The 21,876-nt window shown below is 43.7% G+C and overlaps 1 protein-coding gene across 2 annotated transcripts in view; it reads right to left on the bottom strand.

The window, feature by feature from the left end:
- The window catches only part of SMOC2 (SPARC related modular calcium binding 2), a 220,553-nt gene that overhangs the window by 32,591 nt on the left and 166,086 nt on the right, over positions 1-21,876 (bottom strand). For both annotated transcript variants that reach the window (XM_030196489.1, XM_030196488.1), the window contains exon 8: positions 1,961-2,147. In XM_030196489.1, the coding sequence (XP_030052349.1) occupies positions 1,961-2,147 (187 nt within the window). The remainder of the gene's footprint in view (positions 1-1,960; positions 2,148-21,876) is intronic.

Here is a 21,876-nt window from a genome sequence, read left to right as displayed (position 1 = left end):
GTTCTCAGCTACTGCTAATTATCAACATGTTTTGGGAAGCGTTGAGATAACAGTTTCACATCTTCCGGCTGCAATACTTTTCATACCATCTCATGAACTCTGTATTACCTCTGTATCATTGTATACCAAAACTAATAAGCTCCATTTTATTCATCTGATCCATCATTCTTTCATTACAGGTGCTGTATATGATTTAAAAATTGTACCAATTTGTGGCAGGACTCATTGTTCAGACCTGCTTTTTTCAGATTCTCAAATATTAAATCATTTACTTGTTGTTTGGCCTAGTCAGTACTTTTTCAGTTGTTTTAGGCTGCATAGCTTTACCCATCACTATTCCAGTGGTAGCCTTAAAGCCAGGCCATATATTAACATTCCTAACCCTGCTCCCTTTTTCTGCTCTGACTTCTTGGATTACTAAAGCTACAGTGCTTTATAAAAAAGAAAAAAAAGGGGGGCACAGGATTGCTAGAGGAAGCTCTTGGTGGCCACAAGAAGTTTCTCTACATCCTTGTTTAAAAGAAATATTTGATTTGACGTAGAATTTGTGGCAGAAACCAAATGGGTATTGAAAGGACTTCTGATAACTGTTTTAAATTGTGTTCTTTAAAGGAAATAATGAATATTTTTATGCAGAGGAAGCAGAACTTGAGTACTCAGCCCGATTAAATTTAAAAGTCTGCTCTAACGTTTATGTCTGCAGACAGTGTCCTGTTTATATATATGTCTTCTGTTAGCTGTTAAGTGTTGTGTGACCAGATTAAGGAATTGTAGGCTGACTGGGTCCTGTGCTGACAGGCTCTTGTCTAACCCTCTTGGTTTAAGTCTCTGAGTTTTTTCTTCTTCCCTTTTCTTGCTAAATTCAGAAGTTTCTGGGGAATGTAGTTGTTTATGCATTTGTTCTTGAAACTACATTACAGGGAAGTTATTTAAGTAAAAGTGAAGAACGGAATAAAGATCTTTCAATAACAATAGTGTTTATCTGTTATGTTCAAATGGAGTTTTGCATTGTTATCCTACTTGGGTTAGATTTGAGGAAGTACTTTGATCTGTGTCACCGGGCTCACTCAGGTGCATAGTGGTAGTTCTGGCTCCCAGTGTGCACTGTTTCTGGCACTAGAAAATGTGTTTTTATTTTCTAGTGCTGGGAGTGTGCCCAGGTCACCACTGGGTTAGCACTGGAGCACTCACCATCTCCTAAATAGGAGGCAGTAAAGGCTCCCCCAGCAAAAAGGCTGAACATCAATGTGTTTCATTTGAGCACAACCATTTACTGGCCCTTTAAGCAAAATTACCTTTTACCCATGGTGGTAAAAGGTGGCCTTTGCAAGCAGCAAACCCATGTACTGATGTCACCACAGGCCACCTTTTACCGCCGTTTGGTAAAAGGACCACCCACTGCCGCTACTCTGCCCAGTGCCACTGCATTTTCAAAATGGCTGCTGAGACTGCCGAGACCCACGCCATTTTGAAAACATGGCACTGTCGGGCAGACCAGTGGGCAGGAAGAGTGGGGATCTTTCCTGCCCCTGAAGAGGCCACTAGACCATCAGGCTCCTTCAAGGTAGGACCGGGGAGGGTGCCCTAGTGTGCAGGGGAGTGGCGGTGTATGGATGGGGGAGCGCAGGCAGTGCCCGGGGGGTGGGGGGGCCCAATGACCCTTACTGCCCCAGGGCCCAGAACACTGTCAGTCTGCCCCTGCCCACAATGAGGTCAATAATCAGCAGTCTGGTGACTGAATAAAGGTATATGGATAATTTATCCATACATTTTTATATGGATTTTCACTGGACCTGTGCATTCAAGCTAAAATGTTGAAAAAGTCTGCATAATTTTATACCAAATGTATGTTCACATAGTCCAAGTTTGACAGCTTCTGGAAGCTTTTAAAGTACAGTACTTTCATTTAACCCATCACCCAGTAGATAACTGTCAATGAACCCCAAAAGAAATACTATACCTTGTTGAAGTACCTGGGATGGGACGGCCTGTGTCTACTAGAACACACCAGCAGTATCCTGTAGAGGGATGACATTGTACTGGTTTGTAAAGACCACCTTGTGCACATTCCGGAATGAATACATTGTCATTCTTTGGTTGTTTGACTTCATCTAGTGCGGCCCGAAGTTCCTGGTCACATGATGATGCTATTAAAAAGGAGAAATTAAAATTATTGATATTGTATATTTGATAACATATAGTCACAACTGTTTATGTGATAAACAACAATGCAGGCTGAGGCTGTCCACCTCCAGTGTTGCAGCCAGTCAGGGTGGAAGTGGTTCACCTCGAATGTTGCAGCTGGTCTAGTTGGCAAGACTTCCCTCTAATGATATAGCCAGTTGGCTTGTTCTCCTTTGAAGATGCAATCATGTAGAAGTGCCTGTGATGGACCTTATTTTTGCTTTCTGCTGCTGTAGCGACAGCTGTCGCATAGCATACTGATGACACCTTAGCCTAGTTTCCTGGGTGGGTGTCTGCCCTTTATGTTGGTTGCACATATGAGATGGTGAAGAAATCAACTCAATCAAAAAAAAAAAAGTCCTCCACATTATCAATTCTTTGGAACAGGCTGAATCTTCTAATTTTACCTCATACTTTACAATTTGGATTTAAAATATATTCAAATGAAGACAAATATAGTCAAACCAAAAGAAAAATATACATCATGATTGTTACATTTAAAAAAAATACAAAGGATGAATATAAAGAAATAAATATAAAGAAGTAGCAAATCTCCTGCACCGGATGGTATTCATCCTAGAGTACTGATAGAACTGAAAAATGAGCTTGCAAAGCTACTGTTAGTGATATGCAATTTATCCTTAAAATCGAGCATGGTACCGGAAGATTGAAGGGTGGCCAATGTAACGCCAAATTTTTAAAAAGGTTCCAGAGGAGATCTGGGAAATTATAGACCGGTGAGTCTGACGTTGGTGCCGGGGAAAATGGTAGAGGCTATTATTAAAAACAAAATTACAGAGCATATCCAAGGACATGGATTACTAAGACCAAGTCAACCGTCTTTTGTGTGGGGAAATCTTGCCTGACCAATTTACTTCAATTCTTTGAAGGAGTATTTAGATTGTAAGCTCTTTTGAGCAGGGACTGTCTCTTTGTATCAGATGTTCAGCGCTGTGTGCGTCTGGTAGCGCTATACAAATGCTAATAATAATAAACAAACATGTGGACAAAGGGGAGCCGGTTGATATTGTGTATCTGGATTTTCAAAAGGCATTTGACAAAGTACCTCATGAAAGGCTACAGAGGAAATTGGAGGGTCATGGGATAGGAGGAAATGTCTTATTGTGGATTAAAAACTGGTTGAAGGATAGGAAACAGAGAGTGGGATTAAATGGGCAGTATTCACAATGGAGAAGGGTAGTTAGTGGGGTTCCTCAGGGGTCTGTGCTAGGACTGCTGCTTTTTAATATATTTATAAATGATTTAGAGATGGGAGTAACTAGCGAAGTAATTAAATTTGCTGATGACATGTGCAAAGTCATTAACTCGTGACAGGATTGTGAAAAATTACAGAAGGACCTTACGAGACTGGGAGACTGGGCGGCTAAATGGCAGATGACATTTAATGTGAGCAAGTGCAAGGTGATGCATGTGGGAAAAAAGAATCCGAATTATAGCTACGTCATGCAAGGCTCCACGTTAGGAGTTACGGACCAAGAAACGGATCTGGGTGTCGTCGTCAATAATACACTGAAACCTTCTGTTCAGTGTACTGCTGCAGCTAGGAAAGCGAATAGAATGTTGGGTATTATTAGGAACATATGGAAAACAGGTGTGAGGATGTTATAATGCCGTTGTATCGCTCCATGGTGTGACCGCACCTTGAGTATTGTGTTCAATTCTGGTCGCCGCATCTCAAGAAAGATATAGTAGAATTGGAAAAGGTGCAGCGAAGGGCGACTAAAATGATAGTGGGGATGGGACAACTTCCCTATGAAGAAAGACTAAGGAAGCTAGGGCTTTTCAGCTTGGAGAAGAGATGGCTGAGGGGAGACATGATAGAGGTATATAAAATAATGAGTGGAGTGGAACAGGTGGATGTGAAGCATCTGTTCACACTTTCCAAAAATACTAGGACTAGGGGGCATGCGATGAAACTACAGTGTAGTAAATTTAAAACAAATCAGAGAAAATTTTTCTTCACCCAACGCATAATTAAACTCTGGAATTCGTTGCCGGAGAACTTGGTGAAGACGGTTAGCTTGGTAGAGTTTAAAAAGGGGTTAGACGATTTCCTAAAGGACAAGTCCATAAACCACTACTAAATGGACTTGGGAAAAATCCACAATTCCAGGAATAACATGTATAGAATGTTTGTATGTTTGGGAATCTTGCCAGGTGCCCTTGGCCTGGATTGGCCGCTGTCGTGGACAGGATGCTGGGCTCGATGGACCCTTGGTCTTTCCCCAGTATGGCATTACTTATGTACTAACAATAGCAATAACAAATAATAGGTCAATAATAAAATCAGAAACCAAAGGAGGGGGAATCCACAGCATGATAAAACAATCCAATGAAAGAAAAAAGCACAGAGGGTCTTCAGAATGGGCTTGGCGTAAGGTGCATCTTTATTATGCATCGACATGGCCCATGTTTCAGCAAGGTGCCTGCATCAGGGGTCTGTATAGTATCACTATCTCTCTTGTTGCACTAAACAATGCCAAAAAAATCAGCTGTTACAAAGAACTTCACAATAACATACTGCGATCAAGAGCTCATAAAAGCACTGAATTTCTAAGAATCCTAAGACTACGCATCGCCATTTATGTATCAGATGTGCTGTTACATATGTGCTGCATCTGATGGCTTGGCTTCTGAGAGTTCCTTCAGGTGGAACATTTCTGAGAAATGTTAATTAGTTTGGAGTGGGTTTGGAAATAGGTAGATTGTTAATTTTCTTTCCCATCCCTTGTGAGAGAGGGAATAAAGATGGGATTGTATATTGCTATGACATTTATTTATTATTAAGACTCGCTACACTGTCGTTTCTAGCCAGTAGTTCACAGTGGTTTACAATAAAAAGTAATAACATATAACATGTAGAAAAAGAACTAAATTGATTGCTAGGAAAGAAAAGACAACCACACAATACAGTTAGATTCAACACTTACTCTGATTCCCCAAATCCAAGCAACCTTCAACAGCTGCTTCTACTATTTGCGGCAACTATGCTGCCTCTCTCCTTACATCAAGAAGGAAAATCTTATCCCAGTTGTGCATGCCATGATCAGATCAAGACTGGATTACTGTAATGCACTCTACAATAGTCTGACTAGAAAGGGTATGCACCAGCTCCAATTGATTCAGAATGCTGCAGCAAGACTCATAGAAGGTTGCAAAAGACTGACCTATTTACCTAATTTCTTACACAGTAATATGTTAAATTAGACCAAACCCTTACTCTATTTATGATTATACCTTTTGCAATATAATGTAAGCCACATTGAGCCTGCAAATAGGTGGGAAAATGTGGGGTACAAATGCAGCAAATAAATAAATAAATAAAATCACACCATTTTTGCAAAAACTTCATTGGCATTGGCTACCAGTACAAATTTAAAACTATGTCTGATCTTCAAGGCCCTTAAAGGAAATGGCCCCGAGTAGTTGAAGATCAGGATGACCCTCTACACACCTCCAAGGACACTAAGGTCCTCCCAATGGGTATCCCTAATCCCTCTCCAAAAGATATTACACAACGTGATACCCGCAAATGAGCCTTCTCCTGAGTAGCCCCCACACTCTGGAACGCACTCCCTGAAAGGCTCCGCTTAACACAAGACTATCTTTACTTCAAGAAGCAGGTGAAAGCTTGGCTCGTCAACAAGGCCTTTAATGGAAGAAATAACTAAATTCTTAGTCTCGCACACACACAAGGAGTGAAACAGGCTGCACATGCTGCAGCAGGACATGTATATCCACTCCTACCCTAGCTGAGATAATATTTAGTCATCTCTCTAACCTCATGTGCAACATTCTTTAAATTAGTGACCTTATTTTCTAACTCCTCTTACTTACTTATCCATATGTTCCATCCTTGCTTATAACCTGTGCTGTCTATTAAAATGTTCTATAACATATTGTGTTGACATTGTAAGTAGTTTACTATGACATATTTTGTATTGGTATTTGAATAATTTTACTGCTGTAATTGTCCTCTTCTGGTTAAAAGATAGAAAACAGAGAGTAGGGTTAAATGATCAGTATTTTCAATGGAGAACGGTAGATAGTGGAGTTCCCCAGGGGTCTGTGCTGGGACAGCTGCTTTTTAACATATTTATAAATGATCTAGAGATGGGAGTAACTAGTGAGGTAACTAAATTTGCTGATGACGAAAAGTTATTCAAAGTTGTTAAATCGCAAGAGGATTGTGAAAAATTACAAGAGGACCTTATGAGACTGGGAGACTGGGCATGCAAATGGCAGATGATGTTTAATGTAAGTAAGTGCAAAGTGATGCATGTGGGAAAGAGGAACCTGAACTATAGCTACGTAATGCAAGGTTACACATTAGGAGTCATCGACCAGGAAAGGGATCTAGGTGTCATCATTGATGATACGCTGGAACCCTCTACTCAGTGTGCAGTGGCGGCTAAGAAAGCAAATAGAATGTTAGGTATTATTGGGAAAGGAATGGAAAACAAAAAGGAGAATTTTATAATGCCTTTGTATTGCTCCATGGTGTGACCGCACCTCAAATATTGTGTGCAGTTCTAGTCACCGCATCTCAAAAAAGATATAGCGGAATTAGAAAAGATACAGAGAAGGGCAATGAAAATCAGGGCCGGTCTTAGGCAGGGGCGACAGGAGCGGTCGTACAGGGCTCGCCTCTAGCCTTTAAGCCTTCCCCTTCTCTCTCAGCGTGCACTGATGTAATTTCCTATTTCCGGTTTCCGCGAAGGCAGCACAGTGCACGCTGAGAAAGAAGGGAAAACTTAAAGGGTAGAGGCGAGCCTGCTTTTTTGCTGCCTCTGCTGTTGCCACTGCTGCGACTTTTTAAATGCAGGGCAGCTGGAAGGAAAGCATCTGAGGAAAACTGAGGGCACAGATGGGGCTGGGGCTGGGGTTGGGACCTTAGAAACTCGGGGGCTGAAAAGGGGGGTAAGTTAAATTGGGGGCTGGGGCAGGCAAGTCACTGGTCATGGAGGGGAGGGCAGAGGAGAATCGCTGGAGATGGATGGGATGGGAGGGCAGGGGACAGAAGAGAATCACTGGATGTGGATGAGACGGGAGGACAGGGGGCAAAGGAGAATCTCTGGGCATGGATGGGTAGGGATGGCAGGGGAAAGAGGAGAATTTCTGGACATGAATGGATAGAGGGGAGGGGCAGGAGAAATGCTGGACATGGATGGAGGTGAGGGAAGACAGGAAGGAGATGCACATAGATGGAGGGGCGGGGAGGGAGGAGAAATGCTGGACATGGATGGGAGGGGAGGGGACAGGGGAAAATCACTGGATGTGGATGAGAGGGGAGGACAGGGGGCAAAGGAGAATCACTGGACATAGATGGGAGGGGAGGGCAGAGGAGAATTGCTGGACATGGATGGGTAGGGAGGGCAGGGGAGTTGTTATGGATGGATGGAGGGGAGGGCAGGAGAAATGCTGGACATGGATGGAAGTGAGGGAAGACAGGAAGGAGAGGCACTTGGATGGAGGGGAGAGGAGAAATTCTGGACACGGATGGAGGAGATGGGAGAGTTGAAATGCTAGACATGGATGGAGGGGAGGGAAGAGAGGACGTGAGATGAAGTGAGATTAACATGGATGGAGGGGAGTAGAGAGAGGAGAAATGCTGGACATGCATGGAGGAGAGGGAAGAGAGAGGAAGGAGATGCATACTGACGGAGATGAGGGAAAGGGAAAAGAGGAGAAAAACTGCACTTGTCTTATTTTGCAATGTATAGCAATGTTCTGTTTTTCTGGTATTGTGCTGCATGCAGAATCTGTATGATAATTTGGTTTGTGTCATTTTGGATATACTGGAGCTGTAACAGCTTACAGAAATTATTTATAATGAAACAAAAAATTTATTTTTCTTCTCCTGTACTGGTGTAATATTTCAACAATTACTGTTTAAATGTGCCATGGCTGGTAAAAGAGTGTGGCTAAATGAGCCAAAGTTGTCCAGTTCAGCACACTATCAGCAGCCAAGTTCATACAAAGTTAATTATGTTCAGTGGAAAATAAATCTGTTGGCTCAGGCTGCTTGCTATCTGAATATTCAATCACTGTTTCATTATTGCTACCACGTATTACATATTAAGTGTATTCATTTTAATTCATTTATCTAGTCCTTATGTGCACATGGTTTTTCTTTTTAAACCCAAAGGTTTCCTAGAATAGCATTTTTCATGTTTGAATTAGTTTTTGTATACAAGGTTTGCTTGATTTGTCTTTATTTGAAATAAAAGAAAATGTTTAAAACATATCTTGTCAACAAGGGGTGGGGCTGGTGGGATTGGGAGGGGGGCCCAGGAACAGGTCTGCATAGGGCCCCACAGTTGCTAAGACCGGCCCTGATGAAAATGATAAAGAGGATGGGACAACTTCCCTATGAGGAAAGGCTAAAGCGTCTAGGGCTGTTCAGCTTGGAGAAGAGATGGCTGAGTGGAAATATGATAAAGGTCTATAAAATACTGAGTGGAGTGGAACAGGTAGATGTGAATCGCTTGTTTACTCTTTCCAAAAATACTAGGACTAGGGGGCATGCAATGAAGCTAAGAAAGCAAATAGAATGTAAGGTATTATTAGGAAAGGAATGGAAAACAAAAATGAGGACATTATAATACCTTGATATGGCTTAATGGTGCGACCGCACCTCGAATATTGTGTGCAATTCTGGTCACCGCATCTAAAAAAAGATACAGTGGAATTAGAAAAGGTACAGAGAAGGGCGACGAAAATGATAAAGGGGATGGGACAACTTCCCTATGAGGAAAGGCTAAAGCTGCTAGGGCTCTTCACTTGGAACAAAGATGGCTGAGGGGAGATATGATAGAGGTCTATAAAATACTGAGTGGCGTGCAACGGGAAGATGTAAATTGCCTGTTTACTCTTTCCAAAAATACTAGGGGGTATGCAATGAAGCTAGAAAGTAGTAAATTTAAAACAAATCGGAAAAAATATTTCTTTGCTCAATGTGTAATTAAACTCTGGAATTTGTTGCCAGAGAATGTAGTAAAAGCAGCTAGCTTAGCAGGGCTTTAAAAAGACTTGGATAGCTTCCTAAAAGGAAAGTCCATACGCCATTATTAAAATGGACTTGGGGAAAACCCACTGCTTGTTTCTAGGATTAGCAGCATAAAATGTATTATACTTTTTTCACATCTTGCCTGGTACTTGTAACCTGGATTGGCCACTGTTGGAAACAGGATGCTGGGCTTGATGGACCCAGTATGGCAATACTTATGTTCTTATGTCTAGTGCTAATGTTTGATTTATTCTTACTGTACACCGCTTTGAGTGAACTCTTTTAAGAAGGCGGTAAATAAATCCTAATAAATTAATAAATTCAAAAGAAACAACAAAAACAAGACAATGATAGATAAAAAGACAGCAGGGACTAGGTCTTAGGTCTTTAGTCACAGTGAGAGAGTCGAAAGACATGTGGAGGGGTATTTTCAATATTATGTCTAAGTCCGACTTTGGACGTTTTGCTCAAAACATCCCGAATCCAAATATAGCCATTTTCGAAATGGCAAAAAGTCTATCTTTTTTTTTTTAATGGCCACATGCAAAATGTTTTTATGCACTTTGCGTTTATCTTTTGGTCCTTTCAGGGAGTGAGTGGTATAGCGGCAGGTGTCCCTAAGAACACTCCCCCACTGAGGTTGCAGCTTAGCCATCTTACAGCAGGTTGCGTTATACCAGCCAAGTCAGATGCTGAAGCTGTTCAAGTGAGCATAGGGATGTTAGGCTGTCTGGCCAGGAGATCCGGGCTCAACAGTGAGCAGGAAGTAAAGGCCCTCTGGTAGAACAGAACAGAGAGACCCTAGGAGGAGAGAAGCCATCCTGTAGTGTAAGGTTTCCCTGCTGATGTGTAAGCTACCAGAACCTGGCTGAGGTAAGCCAAGTTTTAACTCTAGCTTTACAAGAATCCTGTTCTTGAGGGCTGGCTGGAGCCAGACCTATGTTTGTGCAATCCTGCAAGTGGGTTTGGCACCTGTCAGCTACAGACCTGGGCGAAGTTTGCTTTTGGAACAGAAAAATAACTTATTCTTTATTTACTGTACCTGTGAGGTAACAGGGATCAGTATTTATTTAATAAAGAGGGGTTGCTTCACTTTTATGCTTGTCTGGCTGTATTTTATGAAAGCCTCCCATTCCAACCAAACTCGCACCATCCAGCAGAGCAGTGGGGCACTCTAGGGGGCACTGCAGTGGACTTCACATAAAAGGTCCCAGGTATACATCTCACCATTACCCCTTTACATTGTAATGTGAGTCCTCCAAAACCAACCAAAAACCTACTGTCTCCCACTACAGTAGCCCTCATGGCTGAAGGGGTCACCTATATATGGGTACAGTAGGTTTTTGGTGAGTTTAGGAGGGATCACATTTTTCACCACAAGTATAACAGATAGAGTGGGCTATAGGCCTGAATCCTTCTCTCTACAGTGCACTGCATTGACCACTAGACTACTCCAGAGACCTGCTTGCTGCTCTAATAGAACTGGCTATAACATTTGAAGCTGTCATACAGGCAGGTATGTACTGATTTTTTTCACATCATTGGGGGGTCAGTTATCACTGGGGGAGTAAGGGGAGAGTCATGCCTTAATCCCTCCAATGGTCATCTGATCATTTAGGGCACCTTTTTGTGCCTTATTCATTCTAAATACAGGGCTAGACCAAAATGTTGAAACTGTAGCCCTAGACGTTTTCGTTTTGTTCCATTATGGCTGCATAACATCCAAGGGTTAGGAACACCCTAATGTCGCCCACAACACGCACCTGACATGCTCCCTTGTGATTTGGACATACTGCAGAAAAATTGTATATATAAACATCTGCAAAATAGGTTATGAAAATAGCGATTTGGACATTTTGAGAAAAAATGCTCTTTATGACACTTTTTAAACGTTTTTCTGTTTTGAAAATGAGCCCTATTTTGTATTTTTATATTTTATTATATTTTCATATATTGATATTGTGTATTTTGGTATGGGAAGTTATTCTAGGTCCTGTGATCTGAAAGGAAATAAAAAGAAATGTATGACTTTGCAATTGCACTTATCCAGTTACAAGTGCAGTTCTAAAAGGCTTTTCCATGTTCTCTTGTATACAGAAATAGGCTTTTTATAACATTTTTCTTCTAGTATATGGGTAGATTTAAAAATGAAGTGTGTAATTAAATAAGGAACTTGTGCATGTAGAACAGCATATTAAGCCTAATTCTATAAAATAGGCACTAACATTTACACACCTATTGTGCACATAAGTGATTATTTTATTTGTTACATTTGTATCCCACATTTCCCCACCTATTTGCAGTCTCAATGTGGCTTACATAGTATCGGAAAGGCGTTCGCCAACTCCGGTATGAACAAATACAAAGTGATGTTGAGGTGGAATAAGGCGAAAAGACAAATGGGGTTCACTCTCCACAAGGACAGAACACAGCAGTAACAGGGTGGAAAGGAACCAATTCCAAGTGATCAGTCACCACACCAGGATAAGATGCTCCAATGAAATTTTATTAAGACCCATTGGAGCACCCTGTTACTGCTGTGGTAGAATAAGGTTCATGTGGAACAGACACATTAGAATAATTGCATATACGCTTGTATGTGTACACATATGTGCATAAATACTCACAACCTCTCTACTTTCTTTTATAGAATAGGCAACCAAATAGGTGCCCTATGGGTGCATAAATACACATATAAAGAGGCCAATATTCAGTCCCATGGGAGGCAGGCCGGCTAAGTCCTGTAGTCGACGTTGAGCTCAGATATTCAATGCCGGGGCCATTTCCGATGACTGGTATTCAATATCCATTTTTGGGGGGCAGCTTTAAACTTAACCAGCTAAGTTAATATGCAGTGCTGGCCAGTTAAGTTTATAGCGGCCAAAGAAAGGCCTGCTATTTACACGGTCCAATATAGCCATGTAATTTAGCTGGCAAAGTGCTGAATATTCACACCTAGCTGGCTATATTGCACAGTTTAGCCGCTATGGGCTAGATTCTATATATTGCACTGAGATTTCTGTGCGGAAATCAAAACATATTCTATAAGGTCCACTTTAATTTAGGGGTACTTTATAGAATACACCGAGCACTGGTCCACGTGACTAAATTTAGTCATGGTCAATTACGTCAACTAAAACCTGGTGTAAACCTCAATGCCTAAATTAGGCATGGAGCGGGTGTATTCTATAACAATGCACACAGATTTTAGAAATGCCCACAACCCACCCATTCCACGCCTATAACCATACCCACTTTTCAACTATGTGATTTAGAACTTACACTCACCACGTTACAGAATATGCTTAGCAAATAATGCCTATAAACCATGAGAGATAAAGGTAATCCATTCCAAACTAATACCATTTGATATTGTAGAAACGCCGGAATGATGTTTACTTGACTTCAGCTTAGTTACTTGCGGAAAACATAATAAAAATTGGTTCCTAGTATTATATCTCAAAGTAACACCATGTAGTAACATTAATAAATGCATCATATGAGCAGGAGCCTCTCCTATCAAAATTTTTTTTTTAAACTGTAACACATAATTTAAAATCAATCCCTGTCCTAATCTGCAACCAGTGTAATCTAAAATAGTATCCCTGGACTGAATCAGATCTAGTGAGACCATAAATCAGTCCGACTGCAGTATTTTGGCCAAAAGCTAAAGGAAGTTACACGGTACTACTTTTAAAAAGAACAGGAAGAAATATTTTTTCACTCTATGAATGGTTAAGCTCTGGAACTCGTCGCCAGAGGATGTGGTATCAGCAGTTAGAATATCTGGGTTTTACAAGGGTTTGGATAAGTTTCTGGAGGAAAAGTCCATAGTCTGTTATTGAGAAAGACATGGGGAAAGCCACTGCTTGTCCCTGGGATCAGTACATGAATCTTGCTTCTATTTGGGATTTTGTCAGTTACTTGTGACCTGAATTGGCCACTGTTGGAAGCAGGATATTGGGCTAGGTGGACCACTGATCTAACTCAGTATGGCTATTCTTTTGTTCTTAAAGAGACATCCGCTTTAATATTTTTTGCTCCTGGGCAAAACATAATCATAAATTTAAATCTGGTGAAGAACAACATCCATCTAGCCTGGTGAGGACTTAGCCTCTGAGCAGACTGTATATATTCTAACTGGTAGATATTAAAATCAATTTAAGCAGGCAGAAGAGGCTTCTACCTGATTAAATAGAGAAAAGGAGGGTTATATGCTAAAGGAAAGGAGGGATAGGGGGTGATATGATACATATGTTTAAATACTTGAAAGGTATTAATAGGCAAACAATCCTTTTCCAGAGATGGGTAAGTAGTAGAACTAGAGGACATGAATTGAAGTTATAGGGGGGTCGAATTACAAGTAATGTTAGGAAGCAGGAACGGCCCAAGGCAAACTGCCGCCTAAGGCAGGGATGAGATGGCGCCCCAGCCCCCCCCCCCCCCTGGCATCGCACCTCCTCCCCCGTACATCTTTTCACACTCTGCCAATTCTCTCTGCCAACTCCACCCCACCCCCCACCCCCCCACGCCACGGTCTGGCATCTCCTTCCCTTCCTTCCTTCCTTCCTCAACCACTCTCACCAAGCTTATCTTTTTTTTGTTGTTATTTTCAAAAGTCAGAGGCAGAAGCAATCCCCATATGCTCCCCTGCCACCAACACCGGTGTCTCCTCTGTACTGCGGCCCACCTCCAAGGAAACAGGAAGTTACATCAGAGAGGTGGTAAGCAGTACAGAGGAAATGCCAGTGACAGGACAACGTATGGGGATCACTGCTGCTGCCGCTGACTTTTGAAAAACAAAAAAAGAAGGTAGGCTGGGGAGGAGAGTTGAGGAAGGAAAGGGGGAAAGATGCCGCTCCATAAAGAGTGCCGCCTGAGGCAAATCCAGTAGTTGGGAGGTAAGGATAGTGCCGGGCAGACTTCTACAGTCTGTGTCCCGATTATGGATGGATAGATTTGATTGGGCTGGAGTGGACTTTGAATGCCGCTTCAGTAGTCGAAAATTAAGCCAGTTCCGGGCAGATTTGTACAGTCTGTGCCCTGGAAATGGCAAAGACAGCTTCAGACTAAGTATGCATGTATTTGAGCAAACTGGATGGACCATGCAGGTCTTTATCTGCTGTCATCTACTATGTTACTATATTCTGCAGGCTGGCCACCAATATTCAGTGGCACTTAACTAGGCAGTGCTGCTGGATATTGGTCTGACCAGCCATTTTTAAAGAGGATGGAAAATGATGTTCCGAGGATGGAGTCTAAGAGGAGCTGGGAGCAATATTCAGTGCCTGTACCCACAAACTGAGCAACCAAATAGGACCAGATAAATAGAAGTCCTAACTCTGGTTGCTCTGGTCAGGTGAGGCACTGAATATTGGCCGGCACCCACACAGCTTCTGGGTAGCAGCTGACTTTATTGGATGGAACCAGTGGCATAGCTACGGGGGACCACAGGGGTCTAAGCCCCCCTGAAATGGATCCGGAGCCCCTAGTTTGGTTGGCGGGGGTCCCCAACTCCCCCCAGCTGAAGCATTTTTCCAGCGTTGCTCTCCTTACATTCTGAATTAACTGGAGCTGGTGCAAACCCTTTGTAGTCAGACCAGCATAGCGTGCATTTCAGTAATTCAGTTTTTATGTTATCATGGTATGAACCACTGTGACAAGACTTGCCTTCTCAACGTATGAAGAGAGCAGTGTAGTTCTCTCAAGTGATATAGGGAGCTTTTGAAGATTGCTTGGATTTAGGGGCTCAGTCTAAGTATTGAGTCTAGCTGTACCCCAAGGTTCCTGAACATGAACCTGAGATTGTAATTGACATGACCATATCAGACCATTTCTGCAAAAACTCACTGGCTACCAATGCAATTCAGGGCTAAATTTAAAACTCTATGCCTGATCTTCAAGGCCGTTAAAGGAAATGGACCAGAGTACTTGAAGAACATCTCCGAGGTCACCAAGGTCCTCCTAAGGAGTATCCCTAACCACACCCTCTTGAAATGACATCACACAATGTGACACCCACCAGCAAGCTTTCTGTGGAGTAGCCCCCACACTCTGGAATGTACTCTCTGAAAGACTTTGCTTCAATGCAAGACTATCTTTACTTCAGGAAGCAGGTTAAAGCTTGGCTCTTTTCCCAGGTCCTTAATGAAAGAAGCAATTACCTTCATGGTCACACACATAAAAGGACTAATACTGGCTGCACATACTGTAACAGGACTTGCTAATCCACTCCTACTCTAGCTCAGATTATATTCATGCATCTTTCTGACTTCAAGTGCAACTTTCCAATGGCATTCCTAGGGTGGCTGACACCCGGGGCGGATCGCCGATGCACCCCCCCCCCCCCCCAGGGTGCACCGCGACACTTCCCCCCCCCCCCCCCGGCGAAAGGACACACCCCCCGGGTGCATTTTTACCTGCCGGGGGGGGGGGGGGTGCCGCACGCCTGTCGGCTTCGCTCGTTCCCTGCTCCCTCTGCCCCGGAACAGGAAGTAACCTGTTCCGGGGCAGAGGGAGCAGGGAACGAGCGTTGCCGACAGACACGCGGCACCCCCCCCCTCAGCGGCGTGCACCCGGGGCGGATTGCACCCACCGCCCCCCCTTGGTACGCCACTGCAACTTTCTTTAAAACAGTACCCCTATTTTCTAACTCTTGTTACTCTGTCTTATCTGTCCACGTGTTCCAAGTTTGCTTACACCTTATGCTGTCTATTCAAATATTTTATTCTGTATTGTGTTAACAATTTAAGTAGCACACTATCGGGTCTCATTTTGAAAGAGAAAAATGTCTAAAAAGTGGCATAAAGCAGCATTTACACATTTTTCTCACCAAAATGTCAAAATCAGTATTTTCGAAACCCATTTTCCAGACATTTTTATAAGCAGTTCGTCTGCAGTGTGTATAAATCTCAAGGAGGAGTGTTGGGAGCTTATTAAGGGTGGGATTTGGGCATTCCTAAGAACTGGATGTTTTTCAGCCACAATGGAACAAAACGAAAACGTCCAGGACTAAAACTACAATGTTTTGAGCTAGACCTGTTTTGATAATGACTAACAAAAGATCAACTTCACTAATAAGAATAGCTGTTAAACAACACAATGTCCGCCAGTGAAGACCAAAATATGTGACTTCTCAAAAAATGGGGAAAATGTCTCATACACTCCTGTGGCAACCAGGGGCGTATCTGGACTCCGGCGGTAGGGGGGGCCAGAGCCAGAGGGAGGGGGCACATTTTAGCCCCCCCCCCGCCGCCGCCGCCGCCACCGAGCCCCCACCGCCACCAATGACTCTCTCCACCCCCCTCCCGCCGCCAACCCTCCCCCGCTGCCGTTCTTACTTTTGCTGGCGGGGGACCCCAACCCCCGCCAGCCGAGGTCTGCTTCCACCTGCCGCTGCCGTAAAAACTTCTTCTTCAGCCGGCGGGGGACCCCAAACCCCCGCCAGCCGCCCCGCGGTGTTTAAAATTCATCTTCGGCCTCCGTGGCCGTGCTGCTGTGATAGGCGCTGTTGAAATCCACTTCGGAGTCTGACGTCGTTGTACGTTGTACGTGCTGCGACGTCAGACTCCGAAGTGGATTTCAACAGCGCCTATCACAGCAGCACGGCCACGGAGGCCGAAGATGAATTTTAAACACCGCGGGGCGGCTGGCGGGGGTTTGGGGTCCCCCGCCGGCTGAAGAAGAAGTTTTTACGGCAGCGGCAGGTGGAAGCAGACCTCGGCTGGCGGGGGTTGGGGTCCCCCGCCAGCAAAAGTAAGAACGGCAGCGGGGGAGGGTTCATGGCGGTAAGGGGGTCCAGGGCAAAATCTGCGGGGGCCCAGGCCCCTGAGGCCCCACGCAGATACGCCCCTGGTGGCAACACTCTCACTTTTCAGGTGCACACAGTGCAAAAAGTAATCATAGACATAAAAAAAACCCTTACTTTGTTTTTTAAATATACAAAAAAAGTATTAAAAAATATATGTAATTAAATTCTTCGCTTTTGAACGCCCAAACTGACAGCAAGAATTCAAATCACTTATCTTAGCCTGCTGTCCAGTTCAAATGAAGGGTGGCACTTCCTTGCTTCCAGAAACACTGTCATACATTTCAGTCTTCACTGGCGGACATTGTGCTGTTTAATAATGACAGCCACAAAAAAATGCCCTAAATGACCAGATGATCACTGGGGAAATAAAGAAATGGCCTCCCTTTACTCCCCATGGTCACTGACCCCCTCCCACCCCCCCCCCCCCAAAGATGTAAAAGAAACAGTACATACCAGCCTCTATGACAGACTCAGATGTCCTATTAGAGCACCAAGCAGGTCCCTGCAGTAGCCTAGTGGTTGGTGTAGTGCACTATGGAGAAGGGACCCATAATCCACTCTAACTGTTACACTTGTGGTGGAAAGTGTGAGCCCTCCAAAACCTACTGTACCCAACTGTACACCACTACAATAGCCCTTATGGCTGCAGGTGTCACCTATATGTGGGTACAGTAGGTTTTGGGTGGGTTTTGGAGGGCTCACTTTACAATATAAGAGAGCAACAGTGAGATGTGTACCTGGGAGCTTTTTTTTTTTCCGAAATGGACCAAAAAAATAATGCACAGAGCACAAATACATCTAACAAGTGGCCATTTTCGAAAAAATGACAGAACTTTTGCTGTTTCAAATTTGGAATTAGTCATCATATCCAAAATGTCCCTCTATGTCATTCTATGTACTGTTACTTGAATATTTTTACTGCTGTAATTGTCTCTTATCTATGTTCAAATCATTCTTGCTGTATACCGCCTAAATGAATTTCTTCAAAAGGCCGTAAATAAATCCTAATAAATAAAAATAAGATTAGTCAGCTATATATATGTGCACTGCTATACAATTACTCCTATAGAGTGCACAATTATAAAAACTGGCCTGACCCCCCCCCCCCAAAAAAAAAAAATGAAACAAAAACTTCACAAATGATATGGGAAGCTAAACAAAATGAATTTTTTTTTTGCTTGCATACTCCTATCCCATATGCACAGAGAGATGCATTCCCCTCCCCACCCCCCACCGCCAACACTCTCAAGATAGATACAAATATACACACACAACATACTTCATACAGCCCCACAGCCCCTGCCACTCCATAAGACACATTTTATTTATTAAAACTTATTTGCTGCCTTTTTGAGGGCATTCACTCAAGGCAGTGTACATCAAGAATAAGTAATAGACAATTACAGCAGTAAAAATATTCACATTACTATACAAAGAGGGGCATAATCGAACGAAAACGTCTATCTCCATGGGCGTTTATCTCCAAGAACGGGTCCGTGAAGGGGCGGACCGAACCGTATTTTCGAAAAAAATAGACGTTCATGTTTTATTCGATAATTTGTGAGCTGGGCGTTTTTGTTTTTCAGTGATAATGGAAAATGAAAGCGCCCAGCTCAAAAACGAATAAATTCAAGGCATTTGTTCGTGGGAGGGGCCAGGAGTCGTAGTGCACTGGTCCCCATCACATGCCAAACCACCAACCGGGCACCCTAGGGGGCACTTTTACAAAAAAAAAAAAAAAGGTAAAAGAGCTCCCAGGTGCATAGCACCCTTCCCTTGTGTGTTGAGCCCCCCAAATCCCCCTCAAAACCCACCACCCACAAGTCTACACCATTACTATAGCCCTAAGGGGTGAAGGGGGGCACCTACATGTGGGTACAGTGGGTTTGGGGGGCGGTGTGGAGGGCTCCCATTTACCAGCACAAGTGTAACAGGTGGGGGGGGGGGATGGGCCTGGGTCTACCTGCCTGACGTCCACTGCACCCCCTAATAACTGCTCCAGTGACCTGCATACTGCTGCCAGGGAGGAGGGTATGACATTTGAGGGTGAACATAAAAAGTTGTGAAACGGCATATTTTTGTGGTGGGAGGGGGTTTGTGACCACTGGGGGAGTCAGGGGAGGTCCATTATCGGCGAAAGGCGCCTATCTCTGATCGGCCGATAACCATGCCCCAGTTCCGCCTTCACCACGCCTTCGACACGCCCCCATCAACTTTGTCCGCATCCGCGATGGAGTGCAGTTGAAAACGTCCAAATTCGGCTTTCGATTATACCGCTTTATTCGTTTTTGTGAGATAAACGTCTATCTCCCAATTTGGGTCGCAATATAGGCGTTTTTCTTTTTCAATTATAAGCTGGAAAGTATGCTATAGTATGCTACCTTACACTTCCAACACAATATACAATAAAACATTTTAATAGACAGCATATTTTACTATGCCTCTTCCTCCAAAGTCCACCACACAGTCATGTGACAGTTTGCAAGTGCAGGAAGAGGAAATCCACCATCTTGTCCCATGTAATGAGTAATTTTATAACAAGACACCTAGATTAATAAGGCAGGAAAGTGTTTATTTTTTTGCAGATTTTATAAGGACACTAGTAAAAGAGGCCCGTTTCAGAGCAAATAAAACGGGCGCTAGCAAGGTTCTCGTCGCCAACACCCCCCCTCCCTCCCTGGCCAACCCCTTCGTTGTTCTGCCATTGCTCTGCCCCCACCGTCATGACGTTTTCTGCGAGGGCGGGGCCCAGAGCAATTCCCCCCCCCCCCCCCGCCTCCCTGCCTCCCTCCCTGCCAACCCCTTCGTTGTTCTGCCATTGCTCCGCCCTCGAGGGCGGGGCCCGGAGGGATTTTGGTGGCTTCACCACCACGAACCTTCAAACCTTTTTGAAGGAAGTCAGGGCTTGGCTTCACTGACGTCAGTGTCCTCAGAACGTTGAGGGTGAGTTTTATTATAGTAGATATGGGTGCCTCAGTGTTTTTATGGAATATTACCACAAATTCTGCAGAGACAGTGCCTAAATTATTGGCACTGACATTTATGCCTGCTCAGGAGCAGATCTAAATATCATTTATAAAGTAATGTAAATTGCAACTCTTCCCAAACTCGTCCCCTCAGCATGCTTGGCTGCCACTGCGTGTACTTTTAGGCATGACTTAATTAAGTAAGAGGCGGTTTTATGCACTTAAAAGGTTTATAAAATTACCCTCTACAAGTATGTACCTTTCCACTTGTTTTTGGTTTGGTTTGAATGAAAGGAAACACAGCAAGCCTTTTTCACTGTGTTTTTACATTGTTTGAAAACAAAAGCACGTTAAGCTCTCTTTTCTTTTTCTACAGCAACATTTCTTCTTCACTATTTTGATTTGAGGGGACTTCTGATAAGTAGTTCAGCATGTTGTCTGAACTGTTCTACTTTTTGGGGGAAGATTTATGCTACCCAGTTCGTGCTGGGCAAATACATACAAAAGGCATCATGCTTTCCGTACTGCTTTGTTACCACTGCCAGCTGTACTTAGAGATCTTCTGATGTTAGTGCTGTATTTCCTCTGGTACAGATCCATTTACTCTGGCACATAACAATCCATTTATCCTAATTATAGCCCCAGTTTAATTTCTCTTGGCCTTTGTGGTATTTGTGTTACTTGCAGCATGGACAGTGATTGTAGACATGCTGTTCTTAAGTAACCTATTTTATGCTCTGCACACTAAATCATGTTTCAGTCTCCAGCTACATATAGTAATTATCCTAACAGACTGACACACAATACTAGTATATACCCACAAAACATGTGCGGTGGCCTCAGCTTCTGCCTCATTTTCCAACCTGACCCAGACATTCTCTCTCCCCTGTGCATTCCTCCACCTCTCCAGTACACGCTCTCTCTCTTTTACCTTCCCTCCCGAGGACACTCGCTCTCTCCTGCCCCTCCTCCTTCCCAATGCTATCTCTATCTCTTCCTTCCCTCCCCCCCCCCCCCACTCTCTCTCTCTCTGTCTCTGTGTTCCTTATCTTTCACCTAAGGCGCTATCTCTCTCTTCCTTCCTTACCCCTCTATATAGTCTCTCTGTCCCTCTTTCCCTCTTTTTTCCTTTCCTAGGTTCCCTAACTTCTGCAGCACACTTAGAAGGTAATTCTATCTGTTGGCAAAATTAGGTGGCCAGGTACGTATATAAATTCTGGTATTCTAGTCATACATACACACGTAAATAATAATTTGGCTACAGGTTATTCTGTAACCAGGTGCCTAACTTCAATAGTTTGCAGGTGGGTATTCACATAGGTTGAGTCTGGGCAGGCTGCATACTTATGCATGTAACTTATAGAATACAGTACAGTCCCTATTATCTGACAGACACAGGACAGACTGTCAGATAACTGAAAATGTTGGATAATCCGGACATGTTGGGGCACCATTGCCACACCCACTGCATCTCTCCCTCATCTCCGTGAATGATAGCAGCCGCATGTCACGGACCCCCCTCCCCTCCCATAATGCCTTCTCCCTCACCCACACATAGGCCTCCCCTAGGCTTTCCTTCCAAGTCCCTGGTGATCTAGCAGTGAAGTTGGGGCAGGAGTGATCCCAATTGTTCCTGCCTATACCAGCTCTACTTTCAAAATGGCTGCTGCATCCTCTAGAGGTTGCAGCAGTCATTTTGAGGTAGGCGCCGGTATGGCCAGATGCAACTGCGGATGGCTCCTGTCCCAATTTCATCGCTAGACCCCCAGGGATTGAAAGGTAGTTCCGAGGAGGTGGGGGAGGAGGCACTTTTTTTGGGGGGGGGGGGGGGTCCAAAACATGCAGCTGCTACTGTTTGAGTGGGTGGAGGCGCTAGGAGGAGGGAT

The sequence above is a fragment of the Microcaecilia unicolor genome, chromosome 3 (genome assembly GCF_901765095.1).
Source record: "Microcaecilia unicolor chromosome 3, aMicUni1.1, whole genome shotgun sequence".
Lineage (NCBI taxonomy): Eukaryota > Metazoa > Chordata > Amphibia > Gymnophiona > Siphonopidae > Microcaecilia > Microcaecilia unicolor.
Note: the sequence above shows the minus strand (reverse complement) of the source record. Positions and strands in the feature narration are given on the sequence as shown.